Consider the following 25,188-nt stretch of genomic DNA (forward strand, 5'->3'; position numbering starts at 1 on the left):
GTGAAATTCGTGTTTTTGGAGTGTGGGGAAAATTGGAGTACCCAAAGAAATGAAAGACAGAGAAAGGAAACGAGTGATGAAAGAAAACAGTCTTCACTGGAGTTTTGAAACAACTCACTTTAATGTGATTTTTTTTTTGAAACATACAAATTGTAACTACAATAGTATCTTCAATAAGGCATGAAGCAGTGCCCTATATTACATCAGTGTGACTTTTCACTTTCTGCATATGTTTGTAGTCATTAGATGAGGAACACTCCACCTTTTTAGTCTTATTATTAAAAAAAGTGCATATATTTTATGGCAGAATCAGGATATAAAGGCTTGAAGGCAACATTATGATGCAGGGAGTCCTGTATCAGTGTGTCACATGCACAAATAAGTGGTGATACTTTACTATGGTTATTGTATAATTTCCCTGAATGGAAGCTCATAAAATGACAGTATGGTACCTATAAGGCAGCATCAACGTAATATTCAGTCTTTGGCTTAAATTTTGCAGAGAGAAGAACCACCAGCTGTTCAAACCAACTACATTTGTATATACACATCTATGACAAACAGATATGTATGTGGCACAATAACTCCTTTTGATACTGGAAACACAAAGTTATCATCACATAACTAATCACATTCTGTATGACATTAAAGTTGAATATTCACATATTCAGGCACTGATAAAACTTGTAAAACCCAACAAAAACATGGACGACCATGTTGGTGCACAGCTGCACAGAGTTGATGGCGTGAGCTGTCAACAGGTAGGTTTCACATCTGCATTTGGATGTAAATTAAAAACAAGGCAGGTCTGCAGCAGAGCACTGGTCTTCAAACCCCTGAGAGCAGGTGGAGCTTCCAGTAAAAACACAATAAGATAAAGACGAAACTTTCAATATAAAATCTGCATTCAGATGTAAACGTTTAAGGATCAGTGCCAAAGACGAGCCCCAGTTAGACACACTTGATACATAAAGAGATGTGACGAAGCACTACGGGGCTCATCCAGTTGTAGGTTTGTACCTCCAAATTGAAAACGTTGTCTTCAGTTAAAAAGGGAGACGAGCTTCAATGGGAGTATCACACAGGACGATTGGAAACAGCACCGTGACATCAGTGCAAGGTTTCACACAGAGGCTCAACTACAGAAAACACAAGACAAGATTTACATAAATAAAGTTAATCAGTATTAAAACAACAACAATAATAATAATAATAACAATAAAGAGTAAACATGTCATTTAAGTATAGTAACTTCCAACATTTCTTCTCATTTCAGACAAAAAACATGAAGTGTGAGTCAAAGACAAGTACAATGTACATTACTGAGATATGTGTTGAATTTGGAGAATTTTAACAATGCTAGACACTATTTTATTACAGACTATTATCAAGCTTTAATTTGTGAAATATGAGATTTTATTTCACGTAATATATAAAGGGATGTATCATCGAGGCGTTTTATTTTTTTTGCCTTGAACAAATTGAAATGTTAAAAGTGTGACTGTTCTGAAAATCTTTGAACAAAAGAAGCTGGAGTTTAAATGTTAAAGTGGCCGATAGAGGGGTAAGTAGTCTGAACATTTGTGTCAATCTGCACCGACCTGGATGAAATATTCCAGTTCGAGGATGCTGCAGTTTGTGATGCTCAGTGATGCAGAGAAGGGGATTGTGATCATGATCTCAGCATGTTGGTCAGAGGTGTGAGCTGTGACGGGGTCTCCAAGCACTGCCGTCAACTCTTTCAGAAGCATACTCTTGGAAATTCTGTTGTGTGTAAAATAAGTCTGTTTCTGCTGCAGCTTCAGCTTTGGAGTTGCTGTTTTAGTCGAACCATTGCTAAAATCACAGATTACTTTTACAGTTTCACCTGGTGGAAGAAAGGAAACAACGTTAAACCATTGTAGGTTAAACAAATATCCCCACCATAAACATAGTACTTATATTATTATACAGGAAACTACCAGGGATGAAAGCTTTCTTCTCTGTCCTTGCTTTAACCGTGACCTCGCCAGAGGAACACAACAGGCTGCATGTTTTCACTCTGTTGGAGCCTGAAAGCGGGACCTGCAGAAAACACGATACGAGATAAATCAGGAAAGAAAATACAGCTGAGCAATTAGTGCCGTCGCATCTTTTTACTAGATCCACTGACATTGTGAATATTTCAAATCACTTCATTTTTCATCATGGAGGACGACTCGGAAAAAGGACAGATAAATGATTTTCACTTACTGGCAGTTCTGGATGACTGGTATCAATGTGATGTATGTAGTTCAATTCAGTCTTAAAAGTTTTGGCCATGTGCCAGGGTCTTTTGATGCTCACTGTCAAAGTGTACTCGATGTGTCCGTGAGGCCCATGAAAAGTTGAGGGGAAGTCTCTGCATTGTTTCATGAACATGATGAACACAAAACGCACAGAACATCAGAGAGAGACTCAAGATGCTTGATTATAAAACAAAATGTTTCTGTTCGTATGAAAAAAAAGTAATAACACACTAGAAAACAGATGTGATTCCCTTCTAAAATATCAAAACATGCTTGTCAGTTTAGCTGGTGTGTGTGTGTGTGTGTGTGTGTGTGTGTGTGTGTGTGTGTGTGTGTGTGTGTGTGTGTGTGTGTGTGTGTGTGTGTGTGTGTGTGTGCCTCTTAACTCTGTGATGTCCTATTGACCTTGTCCATGTATGAAGTGGATATAAAAGATGGACAATATACTAAATTATTTCTCCATATATTATGCATTAATGACCAGAAAAATTTTAAATGATTGCATTTAATCAGACAGTCGTTATTTGTGCAGCCTGGTTAGAATAAATAACTAAAAGTAGAAAGATGACAGGAGGAGGTGAAGCACATTTCATACACACCCTTGTGGGATCTGACATGTGAAGGGATACACGTGTGTGCCAGGAGGAAGTTTGTCTGTCTCTCCTACAGCTGCAGAGGAAAAACCAAACGAACTCCAGTCAGATGTCAGTGAACACACCACGGTTGGAAGGGGGGTGGAGGAGCTGCAGACCTCCGCTGGGCTGCAGGAGGACGGTCTTCAGGTCGAAGAGGGTGAGCTTGGCGCTGTAATGCCTCCGGTTCTTCCCTCCTCCGGTGGACCAGTGGACCCTCACTCCTCCTGTCAGCGCCATCGAGATGAAGCTCAGCTTCGTCTCCTTCGTCAGGTCGAAGGAGACATGTCCCGTTAACACGTCTCCGCTGATTACCGTGTTTCTCTCGTTCAGTCTGTTGAAGTTGAAGTTGAAATTCTGGAACGTTGACTCGAACATTGTTGCGAGTCGGAAAGAAAAACAAAAGCGGACGCACGTAAAGTCCAGAAGGTTATTTAAAAAAAACAGCGTGTGTCGTTAAAAACACAACAGTAGGAAAGGGAAATGGGTTGACCTAGGTTTACAGGGTTATCGCTCAAACGGCGCATGCGCACAATCTTCTGGCGGCCCAACCCCGCTGAGGCGGAGCCACGCGGACCAACACCCCACACGAGCTGCCCTCAGTATCCGGTCAGCTCTCTCCCCCTGTTTGCCATGAGAGTTATTGGCAGACAGGGCTGGAACTTGTGCATTGTTCTCCTCAAGAACAGCTCATATCCCGCCCGTCCCACATCCCCCATGTAGACAGGAAAAAACCCATACCGACATTCTTTCATACAAACAATAATCAAGAATGCAAAGGCCAATTAAAGTCCCCAAAATCTTCTCGGACACCCGACTCTAAAATCTGAAAGATATACAAGGCTTACATGAAGTTCATAATTCGTCTAATTGTGTTGTTTTACATTCATACCCACGTACAACACATCCTGTTGACAGTGTTTAGAGACACTTTTTAATTAAAAAAGATTTTTTTTTAAAAAGGGTCAACATCAGAACAGATGCGACAAATGAATGGGGGATATGATACAAACCTATCTTAGCTCCCAAGCGTCTTCGTGGTCGTTCTGAAGTATGGTGATGATGTACGATGATGACACTTGGTCTCCATAGTACGAGCTGATCACGTGAACGTGAGCTGTGGATGAATGGATGAGGAAATCTGCCTCACCTGCAGACACGCCCGCAGGTAGGATTCAAGAAAAACAGGATGAACAGGATGTCTTTGAGATCGAATATAAAGTGAGAGAAGCGTCTGCACTGCACCGAGCACACTTTAGTGTGTGTGTGTGAGTGTGTCTGTGTGTGTGTGTTTTTTTGTCAAGAGATTTTGACTTTGTTTTTTGTTTTTTTTAACTTCTCCCTCCCTGACAATGACCATTACAAATCTTTTGATTGAATATGACTCCATCAACAGCAGGGACGTCTTCACAAACGGAGATGAAGTCAACGGCAGGATCATTGTGGAGTCCACGAAGGAGGCAAAGATTCAGTCTCTGGTCTTCATAGCAAAGGGAAAGGCTCGGGTTGTCTGGCACGAATACCACGGGCAACACAATCATCGTGTTTACTGGGCCGATGAGAAATACTATGAAGTCAAAAGTCACATCTTGAGAGAAACGAGACAAGATGGTAACGTACTTACTTACTTACTTACTTACTTACTTATTTATAAACGTGAAAAAAGAAAACGTATCAATTTTTTTTTTTTTTTAGATAATTAATTTCGGCATATAGTATTTCACACACACGGTCAATCTCGTAATACACATTTTGATGACGATATAATTGCATAAATTATATAAAATATATTCAGAGACAATAGATAATCTTTATTTAAGTAATCCCATAAACACGCACACACAGACACACACACACCTACACATACATACAGTAACATCCCTGTAAAGGGGTCAGTTTGCCTAATTCAATAGCTTTTACTGGACGTTTGTTGACAATAAGGTTTTCCTTCTCAGGGACTGAAATCATTGGACCAGGCAGACATGTATTTCCCTTCACATTCAAGATTCCTGACAGGTGCGTCTTCATTATTATTGAGATTTTTTTTTTTTTCACGTTTGTTCCTTTTATAGAAGGAAGTCAGTCTGAAAAACAGTTGAATTCTCCTCTACCTACTCTTATTGTCACATGACCAATATTAACATACAATTTCAACAGTTCATATCTTTCAAATTCCGAGTAATGATTTCCATTGTGTTTCACAGGAAAATCCCTTCCTCTTTCAAGACATCTATTGGCAAGATAGTCCACAAGTTGACGGCAGAGCTTAAACAATCAATGAAAATAACAAAAACTGCAAAAGTCCATTTCAATTTTGTGTCCAAAGCAGATATGGACATTCCCAATCTTCTGGTAAGACAAAGTATTATCAGTATTTAAATTTTTTTAATTAATATTCTTTTGAAAATCTAAAATCTTACACGAGTTTAATGTGCTTTTGTAGGATCCTCAGTATGGCTGCAAGGATAAAAACATCAAGACTTTTGGCTCTGGAAGTGTTTCTTTGGATGTTCATTCCAACAAAATGGGATATATACCAGGTAATTATCTATTAAGGAGAATGCATTTAATAAATTTTGCATTGGCCTGTAATATTGGCGTCTGTGATACATTATCAGCATTAATACAGCTTTATTTATCAATTGCTGAGGATTTAAAACTGTCTCCTAGTAGGTTGTGCTTGTCTTTGACCAGAAAACCTCTTTTGAGCAGCTATGAAGTCACAGCGGTCATTTAAGTCAGTGGCCTTCTTTCTACACAGATGATTGTGACCTGCTGTTGGAATGTCTGTTCTACATTTCATGTAATCTATCTCTTTTGTTTGCAAACTATAGAGTATTTTTCTCTGACTAAACTGCAGTAATGTAAGTTCAGAGGTACTTCAGAAGTGAATCACATATTTGACTGACCTACACAGTTTGGACAAGCTGAGGCGGCATTTTCCATTAGGCGCATGATGATTCATCTATCATTGGACGCTGCTTCAAAGAAAAGGCAGGGATTTGATTAGAAAGTCCCTACACTATTACCTTTTTTATTTTTTATTTTTTTCAACTTTCAAGTGACTTGGACATACCTGAACATGAAGCTCATGAAAACAGTAAACATGTATTTCTCCTTTCATTGGCATATCAGCAATACATCTATGTGCACCTTAACAAGATAGGTTTACATGTAGAACCAATTAAAAAAAGGAGTTGCTCATTTATCAAGTACCTATTAATTTAGTTATGTATTTAGTTATTTATTTGCCATAACTAGTAAAGTTAATTTACTGCAATTTAAGAAGTAATTTATCACTGTATTATCTATACGCAACCGCTTTTGACAGCGCTTCGTCCTCCTCTGTACAACCCTGCTATTTCAAGAGTTTAAACCCTCAAACATCTGTTACAAAAGAACCAAAGAGATTCCAGATGGGAACTACAATAACCACTTGTATACTGAGAGTGACTGACGTCCCATCACATTGTGTTGCGATATTGTTGATTGGACTTTCCTGGAAAGTGAAGGCATCAAGATGAATGGTTATTTGAAGGACACCTTTTAAAAATTGAGCCATTGAAAAGCCGTGAGAAATATGAGATTTCTGTCCACGTTGATCTGATTACATCGCACAGTGTTTTCAGTACAAGCAACACGTTCCACCACATGCCAAAGATACTCATTCAAATCAGGTGACTATGGAGGACAAAAGTGTGTGAAACGTGCAATGTCATGTACAAGAAACCAGTTTGAGAAGATTCATGACCTGTGCTTCCTGTTGTGCGGCTGAATCCTGAATCCTGACATGTAGCGAAGGTCTGTAAGCCAGGGACTCCACTGACACCGAGTTGTGTATTCATCTTATTTGTTGGGTTTAGTTTGTTTAAGAATGGTTGTAAAGTCATTGTTTGTGTATCATTTGTAATCTAACATCTTGCATTCCCATTTTACAGGTGAGACTCTGCACGTCACAGCTGAAATCAGAAACAACGCCAGTCGTTCAGTGAAGCCCAAGTTTGTGCTGTATGAGAAGAAGAGCTATTTTGCACAAGGACGCCGAAAGCTGTGCATAACTGAGATCCTCAAGGAAAAGGCTGAGGCTATGGATGCCTCGTCTGACAACAAAGTTGTCACCAAAATGATCACAATCCCGAGAGAGCTACCGGCCTCCATCATAAACTGCTCCATCATCAAGTTGGAATACAGGTTGAAGGTAAACTACTGCACTCGGGTCGGGAGTGGGTGTTTGTCCTCTTAGAGTCATTGTGGTAGATGAATAATTACAAAGAGTAAATCTTGTTTACATTTTCTATTTCTGTAAGGCAAGGTGAGTTTATTTACCATTCAGACACAAGGCAGTTCACAATGCATCACAGGGAAGTAGAATAAATACATTTAAACAACGGCAATAAGAAAGGCTTAAAAAAAAAAAAAAAAAAAGAAGAAATATAGAGAAAGCTTTATTAAAATTAAGGTAATAAAATAAAAGCCTGACCAAACAATAGCGTTTCAGGGCCGGATTTAAAAGAAGTGAATAAGTCAGTGGTCCAGGTGTTCAGGAAGTTTGTTCAGCAGGTGTGGAGCAGATGAGCTAAAAGCTTCTTCATCATGTTTCTTCTGATTCTTGGAACATTTAATAAACCTCCTCCTGAAGACTTCAGTGGTCTGGATGTTTCATAGTCTACAAATACAAGATCATTCAAAGCTCCGCAGACAAAATGTAAGATTTTAAAACATTACAGCTAAATTAGGTCTATCTTTGCTGTTTGTGACAGCAAATCAAAAATAAGCTGAGAGCAACATGTGTTTTCTTATTTCACTGTTGATACATAGAAGCCACTCAGATAAAAAAAACAAAAAAAAAACACTCCTCATCATACTGTACTAAACTTCAATGTTTCCACTTACTACAGAACACATGCATAAGAAATATGTTAACCACGCAAGCAACAGCTTCCTAATTTCCTCCAAGCTAATAATGATGATGAGTAAATGAGTACAGAGGCGATGAGAGAATACTTGTGCAACACATTGAAACCGAACGTCTGCGTTTTCCCACGTTGCCTCGAAAACACACCTCTTACAACAACATGAAAAATAATGATATCATATGTTAATGCACTACTCCTGAAAGAATCTTGGGTAAAATTAACTTTTAAAATAACCTTCAACAAGTGTGCGACACAGTCATTTTAAAGCCTCCCTGTATTTTTCCACAGATATTCCTGGACATCAAATATGCTAAAGATCCAGAGATCAAACTCCCTATAATCATCCTGCCCAAGGTTCCCAGTGTAAAACAACCACCTGCTGCTGCCAACATTGGATTTCAGCCATTTGGGGCATCAAATCATCCAGCCTGGAGCAACGCACCCCAACAGGCAACACACCAATTCATGGATGACCCACCGCCTTATGGAGCACATCCAATGTACCCCTCATATCCTTACAACAAATCATAGACTGGCACGTCCCTCACATGCCATCAATTGATGCTTCCAGACTCCTTATGGAAATATATATGAAATAATAACGCAACCATGTTCTTCTCATGCAACTTTTCTTGTGAAAACCTGTTGACTGCATTACCCACAATACAACTCCATTGATGAAAGTGTTGCTGCAATTATGAATGATGCGTAAATGTTATGTACGGTATGAGTGACGGATTTGCATCTTGGGATTGGTTTATGTATTGTATGTCTGTAAAAAGTACTTTGTGGTATTCAGTCTAATAAACACTGTGGTAGGTGTACTGAATCTGCATGAATTCAGTACACCATCTGCATAAGTTGGTCCACCAGAGGGTCGAATCAAAGCCATGGGATATAGAACAAATGCATGCTGAATCCTGCAATATACTGCAAATGGAGGATGTGGTTTTGGGAGATTTTACTGTTGGCCGCTTTTGCATATTGCATGGAAGCAATGTTAAAAATGGCATAATGTTAAAAATGCACCTTTGTGTGGCTGGTTAAGTGAACATAATTCAAATGTAACACTTGTAAGGCTGTATTTATGCATATTTTGAATAAAGCAAAGGAAAACCAAAAAAACGTTTACTCAAATCTTATTATGTACTTATTGGGTATAATATTGAATTGCATGTGGCCTGTGACCTAAAATGAGTTGGATCCCCCCCTTCCTTTAGATGCTAATTTGATCTAACCCCTTGAGGGAGTAATTTCTTCATACTAGAAAATGTAAGAGATGAAACATCTTCAGGAGCACCTACTTCCAACAGTGGCAACTGGTGGCCAGCGGAAGACTTGAAACCCCTGCATGACGTAGTTCCTTGCCGCCTGAAGGTTATTGTGATGCACAAAGGAAGGTCTAATAAACACATTTATAGCCTATGTTAAGTGGAAATCATTTGCATGTATTTAGATTGAATAAAGTTAATTTACACTGCATTAGGAACTTGTTAGGTAAATGTGTACTTTATGTTTATTATTAGTACTTGATATAATGGGAATTAACATTTTGTAAGTTATCGTTGATTCATGCATGTCTATTATAACCACTGTTCACTGTTTCACACCTGCAAGGGCACGAGTCTTTGTATTATTGAAACTGTACCACTCGGAGACTCTTCAAGGTCTCTGGCCTCTGGGCCGGGGGACATCTTATCTGAGACTCCTGCTTCAACTATGTGAACCACATAGAAGTGTAACCACACACACACACACACACACACACACACACACACACACACACACACACACACACACACACACACACACACACACACACACACACACACACACACACACACACACACACACACACACACACAGGCCTGGAAACCAGTGTTAACCTGCTTTGTCTGTGTATGAAAATGTAACCGCCTACTCTAACTTTGAATAAAACGGGGCAGAGAAATGAAGATCAGGGCAGATTGGTGAACTTCAGCTCCTGAGGTGAATTCATTTCTCTGTCCTTGTACAAGCTGACTTATTGTTTTGACTCTTATTGCTCTCGATACTGGGGTTGTCTCTCTTTTCTCATTCTTGCAGGTTTTTTACCTAACAGAACTCCAACTCACATTCATTGGTAAATAGTATGTTACAATTCGACCCTCTGGTTTATCCAGTTGGTTGGCCAGCCAACTGACCAACTGACCAACCGACCAAGCACCCAACCGACCAACTGACCGACCAACCGACCAACTGATCAACCGACCCTCATTTAAGACATGAACTATTTTGTTTGTTTATCATTCAAGGCAAAGTAAGTTTATTTACCATTCAGACACAAGGCAATTCACAATGCTTCACAGTGAAATAAAATAAATACATTGAAACAACACAAATAAGAAAGGGTTTAAAAAGAAAAATAAATATAGCAAAAGCTTTATTAAATTGAAGAAAAAGCTTTATTAAAATAAAGATACTAATATAAAAGCCTGAGCAAATACTAGTGTTTCATGGCAAGATTTAAAAGAAGTGAGTGAGTCAGAGGTCCTTAGGTGTTCAGGCAGTGTCTTTAAAAGGGGAGGAGTGAAGGAACTCAAAGCGACGTCACCATGGTTCTTCTGATCCTGGGAACATTTATTAAACCTCTTCCTGAAGACTTAAGGGGTCTGGATGTTTCATATTCTACAAATAAATCTCAGATGTATTTTGGCCCAAGACCATGCAAAGCTTGATAGGCAAAATGTAAGATGTTGAAGTTGAACCTTAGACATACAGTCATTAAATACAGTGGTTAAATATAACAATATTACAGGTAAATTAAGCCTACCTTTCCTGTTTGTGACATCAAATAAAGACAACTGAAGACAACATGTGTTTTCTTATTTCACTGTTGATAACAATGCATAGAAGTATTTTACTACAGAACACGAGAATAAGAAATATGTTAACCAGGCAAGCGATAGCTTCCTCATTTGCTCCAAGCTAATAATAATGATGAGTAAATATCAATTACAGACGCGATGAGAGAGAAGTTGTGCAACACATTGAAACCTGTGCCGCAAATGACAAAGCAAAATTTCTTAACATCAACGCCTTTGTATTTTCCCACCTTGCCTTGAAAACACCTCTTACATCCAGCGAGTTCACAAATTTTCATAAACTATAAAAAATGATGACATGATATTTTAATGCAGTACCCTTGAAAAGTGACAAAATACACACTGATGACACTTAATCCATGTCATGGCTGTTCAGCAGTAATGAATGAAGGCCAACCAACCAACCAACCAACCCTCATTTAAGAAATGAACTATTTTGTTTGTGTATCATTAGACTGAGCACTTTATTATTGTCCATTATTGTGACATAGATGTAGAACAGATCCCATTTTATGACATGTTAATACAAAAATCTTGGAAACTAACCTCCACGTGTTTTTTTGCCACTGTGAACGTGACCAAAATTGGCCATCACACGGTGCTGCCCAAACTAGACCTGGGCGTGCAGTTCCAGCTCGTTACCAGATCTGTGTCAGACTCACGTGGGTCATACCAGTTACAAGTTGGTCATATATGGACGTAATCTGTAAATGAAAGTTTTCCACCATTTGAGGAAATGAATTTCAGTTTGAGACACACCTGTCGATGAGACTAAAAAACAGGTTGAACACAGCACACAGTTGACTCAAACAGATGTGAGCATCAGGAACGAGCACAACAACTTTAGTTTCTATGTGCTTCTTGAAGGGATTTAGATTTTTTTTTTTAAATCTTCATTAGAAAAAATGACCATCAAAAGTTTTTCTATTGAATATGATGCCATCAATAGCAGGAACACTTTCACAAACGGAGACCAAATTAGTGGGAGAATCATTGTGGAGACTTATAGAGAGACAAAAATCCAGTCACTTACTTTAATAGCAAAAGCTAAAGCTAAAGTTTCTTTCCTAGCATTTGATATGCAGGGTGAAATTGAAGACATTGTGGACATTGTGGACAAAGTCCGGACTGACCAGAAATATTATGAAGTCACTCATGTCTTGAGAGAACAGCGACGAGATGGTGATGTATCAAATTAATCATGTATTTATTTGTATGTTTGATTTGGTGCATTTTTTTTTTTATTATACTTTATAGGTTTGTTTATAAATTGAACTATTTCCTTTCCAGGAATTCATATCATTGGGCAAGGAAGAAATGCATTTCCTTTTACCATTGTTGTTCCTGACGGGTACTTGTTTATTACAATTTACAAGCTATAATCTATAATCTATAATCTGTAATATATTATTTATTTATCATTTTTATGTTTGTGATCTTTGCTAGGAAGATTCCGTCATCTTTCAATGAGCCCTCAGGCAAAATAGTCCACAAGTTAAAAGCAGAACTCAAGCAACCGATGAAGCTCAAGAGAAAAACTGAAGCCCACTTCCGTTTTGTGTCCAAAGCAGACATGGACCTTCCGGGACTTCTGGTAAGGCGACATTCATCTTAATAGAAATGTGTCCTTTTATGAATAGCAAGAAATCAAGAATCTCCCTGAACTGATGTAAAATATAAGTTCATTTTTGTTCTATTTTTAGGAGCCTCAATATGATGCCATAAATCAAAGCATCAAGGTTTTTGGCTCTGGAAAACTGTCATTGGATGTTGGTGTAGAAAAGATGGGATACCAGCAAGGTAATGATCCTGTGTGACCTGAAATATCAGAAACTCACATGCAGTGTTAGATCTCACTGTAAGGCAGCTACATTTGATAGTTACAGAGGTGCAGTCAAACACAAGTTGTGCTTGGCTGTAGATTTGACGACATGGTACAAGGAACGTGGTCGTCAATATTACTCTGATGGACATTAGTGTTTGAACTCAACTGAAGGGTCAGACGTTCAGTACAAAATGTGAGATAATTTAGCTTTCCTGTCATCTTGAACTACTTTGGCACTTTTTTTCTACTATTTGGCATCAACTGCTTCTACTATTAACACATCTGCTAAATTAATGTCCTCTCCTTTTTGAACTTTTTCCTTTGAAGCATTATTGTATTGACAGTTTATAAAATAGTCTGATCAACGCCCAAGGCACCAACAGCCACGCTTTGTTGTGATTCATCCAGCAGGGCATTGGACTGTTGCCACATGACTGGCAGATTTGACTATTGTGTAACAAATTGCAGCAAAATTGCACTTAATTGTGGCTCTTACATCTAAGAAAAGAACAAAACTCAACAACATCTAATTTTCAGGTTGTCATTTATACTATAGTGGACTGTGAAAACCTTGGTGGAGTTTTTTGGTTTGAGTTCAAGTGGAACGACTGAAGAGGAAACAATATTTGGTCACCTCCAGACAAAGATCAGGGGTTGTGTTGAAGCAGGAAGCAAATGGTTTATCACTGTGTTGTCTTATGTCCCCGTGGGAAAGTTTGAGTTTCTGCGATGAATTGAATGAATGAAAGTGACTGCTATCATGACTTTCATTTAACTATTCTTTATTGTGAAAATAGGTTTTCTTTTCATTGTTCAGTGTGGTACAGTGTAACACACACACACACACACACACACACACACACACACACACACACACACACACACACACACACACACACACACACACACACACACACACACACACACACACACACACACACACACACACACACAAGCAAAGGAAAAAAACCCTAGAAGACTCTTATCCTTATAAAGAGGAGCAGGACGTGGCTTGGAACTTGGAACTTGATCACTCTTCATCTTCAGTATGAATGATAATTGCTTTGATTCTTCACTTGTAACTTTCAGTAATGTAGGGAGTAGAATGGATACATATTTTATTCAAATGAAAGGAGTAAAACTGAAATGTAGTGAAACAAAAATTCATGCAACGCATAGGTAGCTTTAAAATTTAGTCAACTACAGTAACAGAATACTAATATTTGGTGACTTGCTCTACCTCTACAGGTCAGACTGCGCTAAAAACATTATAAACAGCATGAAGCGACTGACTTGTTTCCTTACAGTGCCCTCTACTGCCTGAACTGCATAACGACATATGACTTGCAGTCACATAATAAACAGAGGCACCAAAGTAATCTCAGTTACTGCCATGCCACAATATCTTAGTATCCTCACAGTATCTTACCATACCTTAGTGCTGTGTGTGTGTGTGTGTGTTGTTACTGTTTCTTCTGTTGGGTCTTCAGTGATTTTTCTTTCCTTTTTTTTGTTACTGATCCTATCATGTCATTTTCCATTTAAATGTTTGCATTTACAGGTGAATCGGCACAAGTCATAATTAAAATAAAAAATAACGCCAGTCGTTCAGTGAAGCCCAAACTCGTGCTGTATGAGAAGAAGACTTTTATTGCACAAGGTCAGAAAAAAGTGTGCCAGCGTGAGATCTTCAGAGAGAAATATGAGGCTGTGGGGACTATGTCTACAAAAACTGTGACCGAGACGCTCATCATCCCAAGAGAACTGCCTGCCTCCATCTTGAACTGCTCCATCATCAAGCTGGACTACTTTCTGAAGGTATATGTGTCCCACTTTAAGATTGCAAAGGCTAATGTGTTTGGATTGGGTATTTACCTTGCACGTGGGAGAGTCAGATGGGAATCCTGTAGCACTGAGAAGTGCCTCCAGCATAAAAAGTAGATATGTTTACGTACCTCATATCAGTCAGCCAAAGAACCGTATATGCAAATATTATATGCAGCTTACGAAAAAGCCATGCAGCATACTGAAGGTGAGACTGTAATGAACTGTGCTTGTTGAAGAGGGAAAAGGCCGCAAATAATCGAGCCATTTATTAAAGCCCCACTGACTTTAATATATTCAATATAAACAGTCTAACCATAAGCTCAAGCAGTTATCAAAGGTATACTAACTCATCACATTATTTTTTTTACAGGTATACCTGGACATCAAATATTATCCAGACCCAACGGTCATTCTCCCAATAATCATCCTACCGATGGCTTCAGAGAGAAAACAACCATCACCCCCCAACATTGTGTTTGGCTCCTCTGCAGCTCCAAATGAACAAGCCCAGATAAACACACCCCAACAAGCAACACACCAATTTGTGGATCCGCCACCGCCTTATGAATCACATTCAATGTACCCCCCAGTTGGTTACAACAAATCATAGACTGGTTCGCCACACCCCTTAACCCTTTATAGGGCATTCATTGAAATATCATCCCAGAGAGTTGTCGAAAGATATTTCATGACTTCACAGTGACTGAAAAACGATCTTGTGTGCCATTTGCACATGATGAAACATGTTCAATCGTGCTGAACATCATAAACAATATGTCAGATATTTCTAGTGAAAAAGTGTCCACACTGAGTACAATTCTGACTGGACTTCTGTAAAAGATTGGGACCATTCTATTGAGTACCACTGCCCTTCAATATAATGAGCAATGATCAATATCATTTGCACACAAAAAAGTAAACTCAATATGAATAACTAAAATCCTTCTTCATAATTGTGAAAACTTGCAATAGTTGCATGTGGAAGCTGCCTTGCTCAAGTATGTGTTTTCATAGTTTATGTATCAAATGTTTTGCCAGACAATGGAGGCTTAGTGTGTCTTTTTGGTTAAACATTCTGAGGGAGAATATATAAATGCTGAAGTCAGAATAAGACACTTTCTGGTGCACTAATGCATTCACATTACATTATTACACAAACACTTGTGGGGAATTTTGGGACTATGTTTGTATAGTAATCCAAACTGGTTGCATGGTAAATTTGGGTATTTGGGACAAATAGCACTTTTCTATATTTAATTTGTTTTATTTTAACTACATTTGCTAAGTCAGTAGAAACATGGACCTCATATGTTTTGCCCTGCATTATGAGATAGATGAAATAAAGAACATTGTGCTTGTGATGCCTTGACAGCATGTGCAACGTGGAGCACTGTTTTCCCCTACACTCTTTAACGCTGGCCTTGATTTCACCTGTGTTCTTTCAAATAAATGATCAGTCGTACTCAATACCGCAGCACACATTGTGTACTTAGCCTAATTAAGTTTGCAAAGCTTCTGGTTCAAGTTACTTGAAAGTGATACCTGCAGGGTCGTTCATGTGACCGCGTGTGACACAGACTCTGGATCTGGAGGAATCCATTGCGACACTACACTCCCAGTGGCCAACCTGACCAGGATCTTTGTTTATCAAAGAAAGGCCCGTCTCCATACCATGCTGGATCATTTCAAACCTGCTCGCTGTAAATTCATTGGATCTTATTTTCACTGAAGTTGTTTTTGTTTTTGTTTTTGTTTTCAACTCCACGACCTTTCGGGATCGCTATCTGATCTGGTGTTATTATGACTGTGAGGCATCTCTCAGTAGAATATGACAAGGTGAACGATCGAGGCACTTTCTCTCCTGGGGACGTTCTCTCTGGGAAAGTAACGGTGGTGACCAGCAAGGAAACCAAAGTACAGTGTTTATTGGTCAAAGCTAAAGGGAAAGCCAAAGTCACTTGGTATGAACAAGAAGGACAATCCACAGTGGTCCACTGCAACAAGAGGAGATACTTTTATTTTGAACACATTATTCTTCAGGATAAACAAAAGGGAGATGGTTGGTATTGTTTCACTTCTGCTCAAAGCTATTAAACAAGCATCACACTTTAGTTATAACCTTGATGTCATGTAAACTTAACCCAACAATTTCTTTATTTTCACAAGGTTCAGAAATCATCGTCCCTGGAAAAAATGTGTATCCATTCAAGTTTCTTATTCCAAAGATGTATGTGTTCCCGATAAATCAGTCTTGTTATATAAAATGTAAAGCACTGTCCTGCTGTAATTTTGAAAAAACAAAACAAAAATGCATTTCCTTCCAGGGACATGCCTTCATCTTTCAGTGGGAAATGGGGCAACATTACGTATAGTTTGCGAGCGCAGCTGACTCAGTCAATCTGGCTTGTCCACAAAACCAAGACTGAGATCCCTTTCCTGACCAAGTCTGAGTTCCCCTTTGCTTCCAAGTCAGAAATGATTATTATTGGACTTAAGGTATGGAAATGTGAGTTTTCTTCAACTTCCAACTTGAGTCCACCTAAATATTCAGTAATCTGTCTCAGTCACATTCAAATAGTTTGAGATTTGCCTTTTATATAATTCTGCAGGAACAGCAATGCGCAACAAGGATTTCATTCTATGGGTCAGGAAAGATTACTATGATGGTTACTTCGGAGAAAATGGGGTTGAAGCAAGGTAAACAGATTTCACGCTGATTTTCTGTCAGGAGTTTCAACTGAAAATCATTTTTAAAAAAAAGTTTTTTCTCCTCAACAGGTGAAGCAATGGGAGTGTCTGTAGATATAACCAATGGCTCGGCTCGAAGAGTAATACCCAAGTTCTACCTCTGTGAAAAGCAGACCTTTGTTGCTCAGTCGAAGACGAAAGTCTACACAAATGACGTCTTCTTTGGGACAGGGGACTCTGTCCCCGCTGAAACCAGTGGGACTATAACCAAAGTGTTAAGCATCCCTCCACAGCTGCCCCCGGCCTTCTTCAACTGCTGCATGATGAAGCTGGAGTACAGACTTAAGGTAGTTATGTTCTACTACACAATGTCACTGAATTAAAGTTTGATATCAAAGGAGACAACAAAAGTACCATGAAACTATGAAATGTGATTTTGATAAGAAATCTGGCAGAGAGAGAGACACCGGTTGGGACTAAAAGAAACATTCCTCAGAGCCTGTAAACTCTCAGATGATGGTACATGCAACTCTGACTGTGCAACCTAATTCAAATTATATTTCTGTTACTAGTGTTTCAATTGAAGTGTATTTCTTCAATATTTTCTGGAACTCTTGAACATATCCCAGTTGGTTTTTGTATATTGATAATACAGATTAAATATTTACGTTTTTATCTACAGGTTATCCTTGATGTCCCTCTGGTAAGAGACCAGGAAGTTAAGCTCCCGCTGATTGTCCTGCTGGGTTCACCGAAACCACACCAACAGAGGCCGAAGAGATCGATCTGGTTTAGGAAGCTGAAAGAATGAGATAGCGAGCAGCACATATATGACGTTTGTGAAGCAGTGATAGGATTCAAATTATAGTCATCTGCTGACCAGCTTGACCCTTACTGAATTAAAGTGGCGTAAAAGATAATGAATGTATGATTATGATTTAGGAAAAATTGAACTATTTAGTGACTTTGAATGTTTTCATTGCAGTTTCCACTAGATGGGGGTGTTTGACACAGCAGTCAGTGTGGATTTATTTGCGTTTAAGCAATTGTATTTATTGCCAACAAATATATATTGATGAAATATGAAATTTCAGATAGATTATATCCTCAACTCCTGTGGGATAGTCAAGCAAAGAAAATCTGGGGAAGATTTTAAAAAATCATCAATTGTCGATCATATACTTTAGCAGGATTTCATAATTGGAATACAAAGGGCTGAGTGTGTCCAATAAACCACCTATTTCAACATGTATTTTGTTTCATGTGTTTCTCATTGTTGATTTGAGATCTGGGTTGACAGAAGAAATGGTCAGGTTAATAAACATCATTTTCAGCAACCACAATACAAAAACAAATGTTCTCACTGTGGTATTTATCAACATGATCGCTGTGTTCATATTATTTGTCTTTCATTTAAGGGATGTCTTTAGAAAAGGTTTTAAACTGAAAACAGAAGCAATATTTCCCCAACAATTTATAAGTGGCTGTAAAGTGTCAGTAATAACCCCTTATTTCAGTATGCCCATGCAGTTATTTTCCTGTAAAAACCACATCATTGTTTCTGGGATTAATTACTGTTTACAAACATGTGATGTTAAGGAATTTATAATCTCGCTGTCATTTCTGTTATGACCATTGCCAAGACAGCTAATAATGAATGAATAGATGAATGAAACACACACACACAGAGAAACAACCCAGGCATGCACACCGAGAACACGCAAACTCCACACAGAGCTGGTAACTTAACGTCAACAATATCAGCAGCATTAACATCACAATGAATCTCTGACACTTGATTTTCTGCAAGGGGGCTGCATGTTCAAGACTCTTGCATTACAGACAGGAATTCTCATGTCACATGTTCTTAACCACTTTCTACTCCCCTCCATTCCATGTGGCGTTTGCATGGGCACCCTGTGCAATCCTAGGTTTTCTCCTATCAGTATAAAGACATGCTATGATGACTTCTATTAGCATTATTTTAAACCATTGAACCAACTGGGGTCCCCCTTCAGCCAGTGTGGTTATTGTCCAGAAAAGGAAGAAGGATTTCAAGGATATATGCGTATCACCATGCAATGTTTTTGGCAGAACTCTTCTCGTCCCTTTCAGAAATCCTCATCATCCCCAGCGTGTCGACAACATTCGTACGCCACGGCAAGAGAGACGCACAATGAATCGGAGAGAGCTGAGAATAAGATATTTGGGGTTTCTCACGCTCATTCTTGTCCAAGTCCTCATTTTGCAACACAGGGAAGTATTTAACAAAGGCACATTCATGATTGGAACAGAACATGTGTTACCCAACCAGTTGTTCCTAAGTGAAACCAGGCCCATGTTCTTGACAGTGTCTCAGAGATCTTTACTCGCCCAGGACGGGAAACAAGTCAAGAGCTGAGCATTTTATGGTTGGGATCCATCCTGGAAACATTAGCTCTGGCTTTAGTGACACCACATACAGCACTCCCACTTACCCGCAGAGAGGGAGCCGCGTTCGGTCCTGACTCAGCACAAAAAAAGGGCGGCACATTTTCAGTCAGCCCACAAAACGGAGAAGAAGATTTACAGGAAAGAAGAATGTTCTCCTCTCAAGTTTAATAATACAGAAGCACGACCGTGATCAACACCGGCTTCGAATTTCGCCATCGTGGTGTACATGTCTGGGCACAGCCATTCTTGTAATCGGAAAATGAAACTCATATTTTAGCTCAAATCTGCTTCAACTGACTTGGCATCAGGCCGATCTCGTATTTGAGTAAAAACACATAAAGTGTAATTTCAATAATATGTCAAAAAAGTGGTTTTTAATCTGTCAATTATTGTCAGTGAGTGTAATAACTTGGACTGTTTAATGACCATGTGGGTAGAGGAAGAGTGGCAGTCATTGACATGTCTTGGCATATGTTAGCAAAAAAAAAAAGTAAAACCCAGGGAATTAACTCTGTGTGACTGAAGAGAGTGGAAATGTGTGGATTAGTAATACGCAGCACTTATTCTTCCTCCCCGCCTACCTGTGCGTGACACCAGAAAAGCAGCAGAGGTTACAATTTCTGTAGATCCGGTACTATTTTGTTTCTTTCTCATTCAGATGAAAATCTTTTCTGTACGGTGGATCTGCTCAAGGGAGCAATCAGTACAATTCACAATTACAAAACAAAGCCCATGCATCTGGGTTGAAGGAGGAATAATTAAAAGGTGGGCTTGAACTGAAATGTATCACTGTAGACAAATACATACACCGGTGCTGATTCTTTATGTTTGAGTATGATGCAGAAGATGTAAGATTCCTCTAATCTGGGAACACCTGCATGAAGACGTCTCCAGAGCAGCAGTTTGGTTGTCTTTTGGCAGCCATCATGGTTTTGGCTCTGTTGTAAGCAGAGCCTGCCTGGTAACCAGTCTGGCTCAGTGTACGGCGTGCAGCCAGCGCCACACACACACACACACACACACACACGTACGCACGCACACACTTATGGTGCAATCTTTGTGGGGCCTTCTTATTGATATAGTGCATCTCCTAACCCTAAATCTAATAGTTTGTTTTCAACCCTTAATATCTTTTTTATGTCTTTTTAAGAAAACATCACCCACCAACATCACTTATTTCCTTTGGATCGTTTGCCTCATTTTGACGCTACACACCTGTACTTTAGTCTGATTTTATCACTAGAAGCTCGTCCTAACCACATGTATACATACACCAGTGTGGAGACCAGCTTTCTGGGCCCACAAGTTAGGCTCCTCCGAGTTTTCGGGCCTCACGGCAAAAGATTTACAGGATTTTACACACACACACACACACACACGCACACGCACACGCACACGCACGCACACACACGCACGCACGCACACACACTCTCTCTCTCTCTCTCTCTCTCTCTCCAGTTTGGGAGAAGGGGTAGGGAGGTGTGGCCTCCGGCACCTCCCACCTCCGTAGCCAGAGCGAGTACCATGACAACCATGTGGGCCTGCTGGCGACTCCCTGTCTTCATCGGCCACGGTTGCTATGGCAACTCCCCACGGGGCTCCCGCAGATCAGCGGGATGGGCGTCCAGTTGACTAACTCTCTCCCAGCTGGGGAACGGCTGAGGGGAGCGCAAGAGAGCGGAGTGAAGGGGAAGGGAAAGGAGGGAGTGTGTCTGCGTGTGTAACATTTGTGTGTGCGTTAATGTGTAGGATGGCACAGCAGAGCCTGCAGGGAGAGAGAGAGAGAGAGAGAGAGAGAGAGTCAGAGAGAGAGAGAGAGAGAGAGAGAGAGGAGACGGCTAGTCTGACCTGCTGCAGGCGCCCTATCTCTGCCTACATGCAGCCCTTAGCTTGCCAGCAGATAGCAGTGTACTGAGAAAATCTGGTGAATATCCCAAACCTCTTTAACACTAGTCACAAATACTTCTTGATTCGACTGTCCCTGCCTTGCGAGCATGACAGAAGTGGTCAGGATGGTTCGAGCCCTGAATTAACTAATAAGGTACAAGCTGTTTGGCACGATTGAAATAAGTGCCCCTCGCCCCTTTTTGTTTTTCTTCTGACCCATCAGACAGAGTTTTCCTTGAAAGAGTGCATGCTCTGCCATCTTTCTTCCAATCGTGTCCATGACAAGTACCGCTCTCTGGGTTTGGACTCGGCGTAATAGTGCCACAGATGGCTCTGTGTCTGTAGTGCGGTTGGAGAAAGAAATGGCATCACTAGGTCCATTGGCTGGAGAGCACTCAGGGGCTTTTTCTGCTCTCTAATTGCTCCAAGCTGTGTCCCCTTGAAGGCCCAAAGACACACAGATTTTCATGTGCAGGGAGCACAGGCAAACCAAAGCTGAACAAAAATTTCAACTGCAGTCTATATCAACATGCTCGGACTTCATTGATGCTTTTCTCCCTTGAATATCACCCTGCAGCAGTGTCTCATGCATCAAAAAGAAGTAACTCAATTCTCTTCATCATACTCAAGTTTTTATTTTGGAAAAAAGGAGAGCGATAAACTTCCCATAGTAAACATTTTCTGGTCTATTGTAAGTGCAGAAAAGTTTGAGTTCTTCTGTTTCATATAAAATCCTTACCATATTTTAAATGTATAAAAAAGTGAGACAAGGCAATTCTGTCAATGTTACAGAAGGCGAGTTGCCAAAACATTCTATCCTAATTCAAATAATCTACAGTTTCTCAGATTATTTAACGTGCAATAATACTTCTAACCTAAAACTAGTTCTACATAAAGTGTGTGACTATATTGTGCACTTGTAGTGGTAACCTTTGGAATTACAAATACTTTTTACTGTTTTTTTCTACTTTTTTAAAAATCCCTTGACACAAGTTGTTTTAATACACAAAGGATAAAAAAAAAATAATAAAAAAAACAGTTCGGTTTTATTTATGAAACTCAGAGAAGCACCCTCCCCTGCATAGGTGGACATTGCATATCTTGCAGCCGAACACACTTTCATGTCGTAGTCCCTTGTTGGTGCAGTTCCTGCAGCGCCGAGAGCGCTCCGACATGCGCTCAAGGCGATGTCCGTACTCTATGGGTGAATCTGCGTGTCTCTTGCGCGCCGCCCGCTCCATGCCCCTGGCTCCTTGGTAGTCGCCGATCAGCTGCTGTGCCAGGCGCACGCGGAAGTGGCGCTGTGTAAACTGTTTGCCGTTGAAGCCCGCCGGCGGCGTGCCCCCCCGACTCTCCCTCAAGATTATGTAGGCGTTGACTATGCACAGGTTGACGTAGAACCAGAGGAAGTAGCGCCACCACTTTTTGCACGGCCTGCCAACCTGGTAGCATTCCCTCAGCTGGTCACAGAGGTCCACTCCTCTCATGTTCTCCTGGTACAAGAGCAGGGGCAGGGGTCGGGGGACGCCAAAAGACACACCCGAGGACTCCATGCTGTCGTTCTCGCTGTCCCCGTCTGTGTCGCGCTGCTGCCTGCCGGGACTGATACCCACAATCCCCGGAGCGCAGTTTGTGGAGAGGCAGCTGACCGTCTTTACGTCCCGTGTCACCGTGGCAACCAGGTTTCCTCGCTGGCACTGGTAGAACTCACCCTGGGACAGCTTTCCGACATTCCGGGGGCGCAGGACTTCCGGGTAACCTTTGCGGCCGGGCTGAGTGGGCCCGCAGGCGTACAGCCCGTCCCTCAACAGCCTCTGGAGGAGAGGCACCGAGGTGAAGAAGCTGTCCATGAAGACGTGGTGGTACTGACCCTCCAGGCCTCGCACGAGAGAGGTCACCACCCTGTAGCCCAGGAGAGACGCTGCCTCATCGTCACAGCGCTTGAAAACACAGAGCTTGGCCCGGTGGCAGTAGCCTGAGCGGGAGTCACACAGCATCCACACAGTCAGCCCCTTCCTGAGGGGCTTGGACGACATGTACTGGGTGGGGGAGAAACGCCCCTTCGCCACAATGGCACACTTGTCCACGGTCAAACAGCGGTTGGGCACGTACGCGTCCCACATAGTGTTCTCCACCACATCAAGGAGCGGCCTAATTTTGAAGAGGCCGTCATATCCCCGCTCGCCGCGCACGGGCTCCGAGTCGCGGTCACACAGCTGGAGGTACTGGGTGAGTTTCTCGAAGCGCCTGGCAGTCATTGTTTTTTTAAAGCCCGCGTTTCCTATGAAAATATCACTGGCCCAGTACATGCCAGTGTCTGGAAGCTGATTGATGCCCATAAGGATGTTCAGACCCACATAAGCTCTCATCTCCCTCACATCAGTGGGGTGCCAGTGGGGGTCTGATTTCCCGCTCCTCCTTTGCCGGTAGAGGGCGTAATTGTTTGTTTGTTCTACCATGTGTTCAAAAAGAGAATCTGGGAACAGTATCCGGAAATAGTCACGGGTGTCAGCATCGTCCCCCAGCGAGTGCTGCGGGCCACTGACAGCGGAGCAGGGCTCGATCGAGATCACCTGGTCGGGCTCGCCCCAGAAGTCGCCAGAAGTGCAGTCCTCGTCGAAGTCGTCCTCGAAGCTGAAAAAACTCCTGCGCTCCTCCTCCTCCTCCAAATCCGAGAAATCAATATCCGAGTCGTTCGAGGTGGTGTCGGAGCAGTTAGTGGAGGTGGAGAAATAACAGTCCTCCGCGTACTCCTCCTCGTCGTGCTTGACCCCATTGCTGCCAGTGACCAAAATTATGTTGCAGCCTCCTCCCGCGATGAAGCTGGCCGCGTCTGCAGGCTCCTCCGCGGCGGCGGCGGCGGCTGTACCCGGGAATCCATTCTCCCCCTCGCAGCAGCCGCCGCCGTCGTCCTCCTCCTCCTCTTCTTCCTCCTCCTCCACCTCCTCCTCCCGCTCTCCGTCTTCTTCCTCGTCCGAGTCTGGCTTTCTGTAAGGAATTTCAAACCACTTCACATCGGCCGAAAGATTAAGCGGAGAGTCTTGACTGTCACACGCCGTGCTACTTTCTGCGTCCGCGTTAGTTTCCAAAATAGTAAAAAGCTCTCTCCCTTTTCTTGCCGTCGCCATGTCGGGGTATTAAAGTGCCCCTGCATGAGTCCTATTTTTTTTTTTTTTATGTATATTTCCTCACCGTGGTAAAACAATCGCACAAACCGGTCATCCGAAATGAAGTGATGTGCCGTTAACGGCAGCCTCCCGCTGAAGAAGGGAGAAAAAAAACTTGCCGGCGGTGGACCTATGCGGCGTCTATACGCTTGATTCTCATTGTTTCCGCTCCTGGTTTTTCTGGGCTTTGTAGCGCAGTGTGGCCGCAGACGTCAGAAGCTGCATGCATGTCCTGCTTTGTAGGGCGTTTTGCGACTGCAGCTGGTGGGGTTGCTAGTTCGCTAGGCTGGCAGATGGCCGCTCGCTGTTCTAATGCCCGCTGGCATTCACCACCATCAATAAGCCGGATACCCATTTCTGAGGCCGTGGAGATACAGAAACCTCTGCCTGCAAACACAATCTACCCCCCCCCCCCCCCCCCAAAAAAAAAAAAAACATCACAAAACACCCCCTCCCCACTGTGCTTGTCAATCAAACTTGTCAAAAAGCTTGAAAACTCCAGGGTGTGAAAAGTTAAAGCAAAACTCCTGCACACACATCACAAAAGTGGACTTGCAACACTTTGTTTTCTTGAAAAGCTCTGCTTATGTAAGTTTATTAAAGCGTTTGAAGGTAGACGAAAATGCAAAGTGCACGGTGGATGTTTCCACTGTATCCACAGCTTCTCCTTTACCCTCAGCAG

At 41.3% G+C, this 25,188-nt stretch overlaps 4 protein-coding genes across 4 annotated transcripts; 3 read left to right on the forward strand and 1 right to left on the reverse strand.

The window, feature by feature from the left end:
* Nucleotides 1–196: 196 nt before the first annotated feature.
* Nucleotides 197–3,357, reverse strand: LOC308132463 (arrestin domain-containing protein 3-like). Its single transcript, XM_080499564.1, has 6 exons — nucleotides 3,019–3,357; nucleotides 2,867–2,936; nucleotides 2,233–2,380; nucleotides 1,962–2,064; nucleotides 1,602–1,867; nucleotides 197–1,139 (listed from the first exon to the last, which is right to left on the reverse strand). Exons 1-6 carry the CDS (start codon nucleotides 3,275–3,277, stop codon nucleotides 1,047–1,049), a joined length of 939 nt encoding a protein of 312 aa, XP_080355690.1. The 5' UTR covers nucleotides 3,278–3,357; the 3' UTR covers nucleotides 197–1,046.
* Nucleotides 3,358–4,184: 827 nt separating this feature from the next.
* LOC308132562 (arrestin domain-containing protein 3-like) lies at nucleotides 4,185–8,908 on the forward strand. The gene is made up of 6 exons (XM_080499706.1): nucleotides 4,185–4,510; nucleotides 4,855–4,915; nucleotides 5,104–5,251; nucleotides 5,343–5,439; nucleotides 6,838–7,097; nucleotides 8,104–8,908. Exons 1-6 carry the CDS (start codon nucleotides 4,252–4,254, stop codon nucleotides 8,344–8,346), a joined length of 1,068 nt encoding a protein of 355 aa, XP_080355832.1. The 5' UTR covers nucleotides 4,185–4,251; the 3' UTR covers nucleotides 8,347–8,908.
* Nucleotides 8,909–11,584: 2,676 nt separating this feature from the next.
* LOC308132850 (arrestin domain-containing protein 3-like) lies at nucleotides 11,585–14,941 on the forward strand (the record flags this gene model as incomplete). The annotated part of the gene is made up of 6 exons (XM_080500034.1): nucleotides 11,585–11,861; nucleotides 11,970–12,030; nucleotides 12,126–12,273; nucleotides 12,383–12,479; nucleotides 14,066–14,322; nucleotides 14,702–14,941. 6 exons carry the CDS (start codon nucleotides 11,585–11,587, stop codon nucleotides 14,939–14,941), a joined length of 1,080 nt encoding a protein of 359 aa, XP_080356160.1.
* Nucleotides 14,942–16,131: 1,190 nt separating this feature from the next.
* LOC308132851 (arrestin domain-containing protein 3-like) lies at nucleotides 16,132–17,830 on the forward strand (the record flags this gene model as incomplete). Its single annotated transcript, XM_080500035.1, has 6 exons — nucleotides 16,132–16,390; nucleotides 16,498–16,558; nucleotides 16,656–16,827; nucleotides 16,941–17,028; nucleotides 17,110–17,366; nucleotides 17,702–17,830. The coding sequence occupies 6 exons, from the start codon at nucleotides 16,132–16,134 to the stop codon at nucleotides 17,828–17,830; spliced, it is 966 nt and encodes a 321-aa protein (XP_080356161.1).
* Between the last annotated feature and the right edge of the window lie 7,358 nt (nucleotides 17,831–25,188).

This window comes from Blennius ocellaris, assembly GCF_963422515.1.
Source record: "Blennius ocellaris genome assembly, chromosome: 7".
Classification (NCBI taxonomy): Eukaryota; Metazoa; Chordata; class Actinopteri; order Blenniiformes; family Blenniidae; genus Blennius; species Blennius ocellaris.

Excerpts from the sequence above, each read along its gene's own strand:
- LOC308132562 (XM_080499706.1), top strand. The coding sequence starts at position 4,252 with ATGACCATTACAAATCTTTTGATTGAATATGACTCCATCAACAGCAGG. Across the intron at positions 4,511-4,854 it reads GAGAGAAACGAGACAAGATG|GGACTGAAATCATTGGACCA; the intron begins GTAACGTACTTA and ends TTTCCTTCTCAG. Across the intron at positions 5,252-5,342 it reads TGGACATTCCCAATCTTCTG|GATCCTCAGTATGGCTGCAA; the intron begins GTAAGACAAAGT and ends GTGCTTTTGTAG.
- LOC308132463 (XM_080499564.1), bottom strand. The coding sequence starts at position 3,277 with ATGTTCGAGTCAACGTTCCAGAATTTCAACTTCAACTTCAACAGACTG. Across the intron at positions 2,381-2,866 it reads ACATGTCAGATCCCACAAGG|AGACTTCCCCTCAACTTTTC; the intron begins GTGTGTATGAAA and ends GAAACAATGCAG. Across the intron at positions 1,868-1,961 it reads GAAGAAAGCTTTCATCCCTG|GTGAAACTGTAAAAGTAATC; the intron begins GTAGTTTCCTGT and ends TTCTTCCACCAG.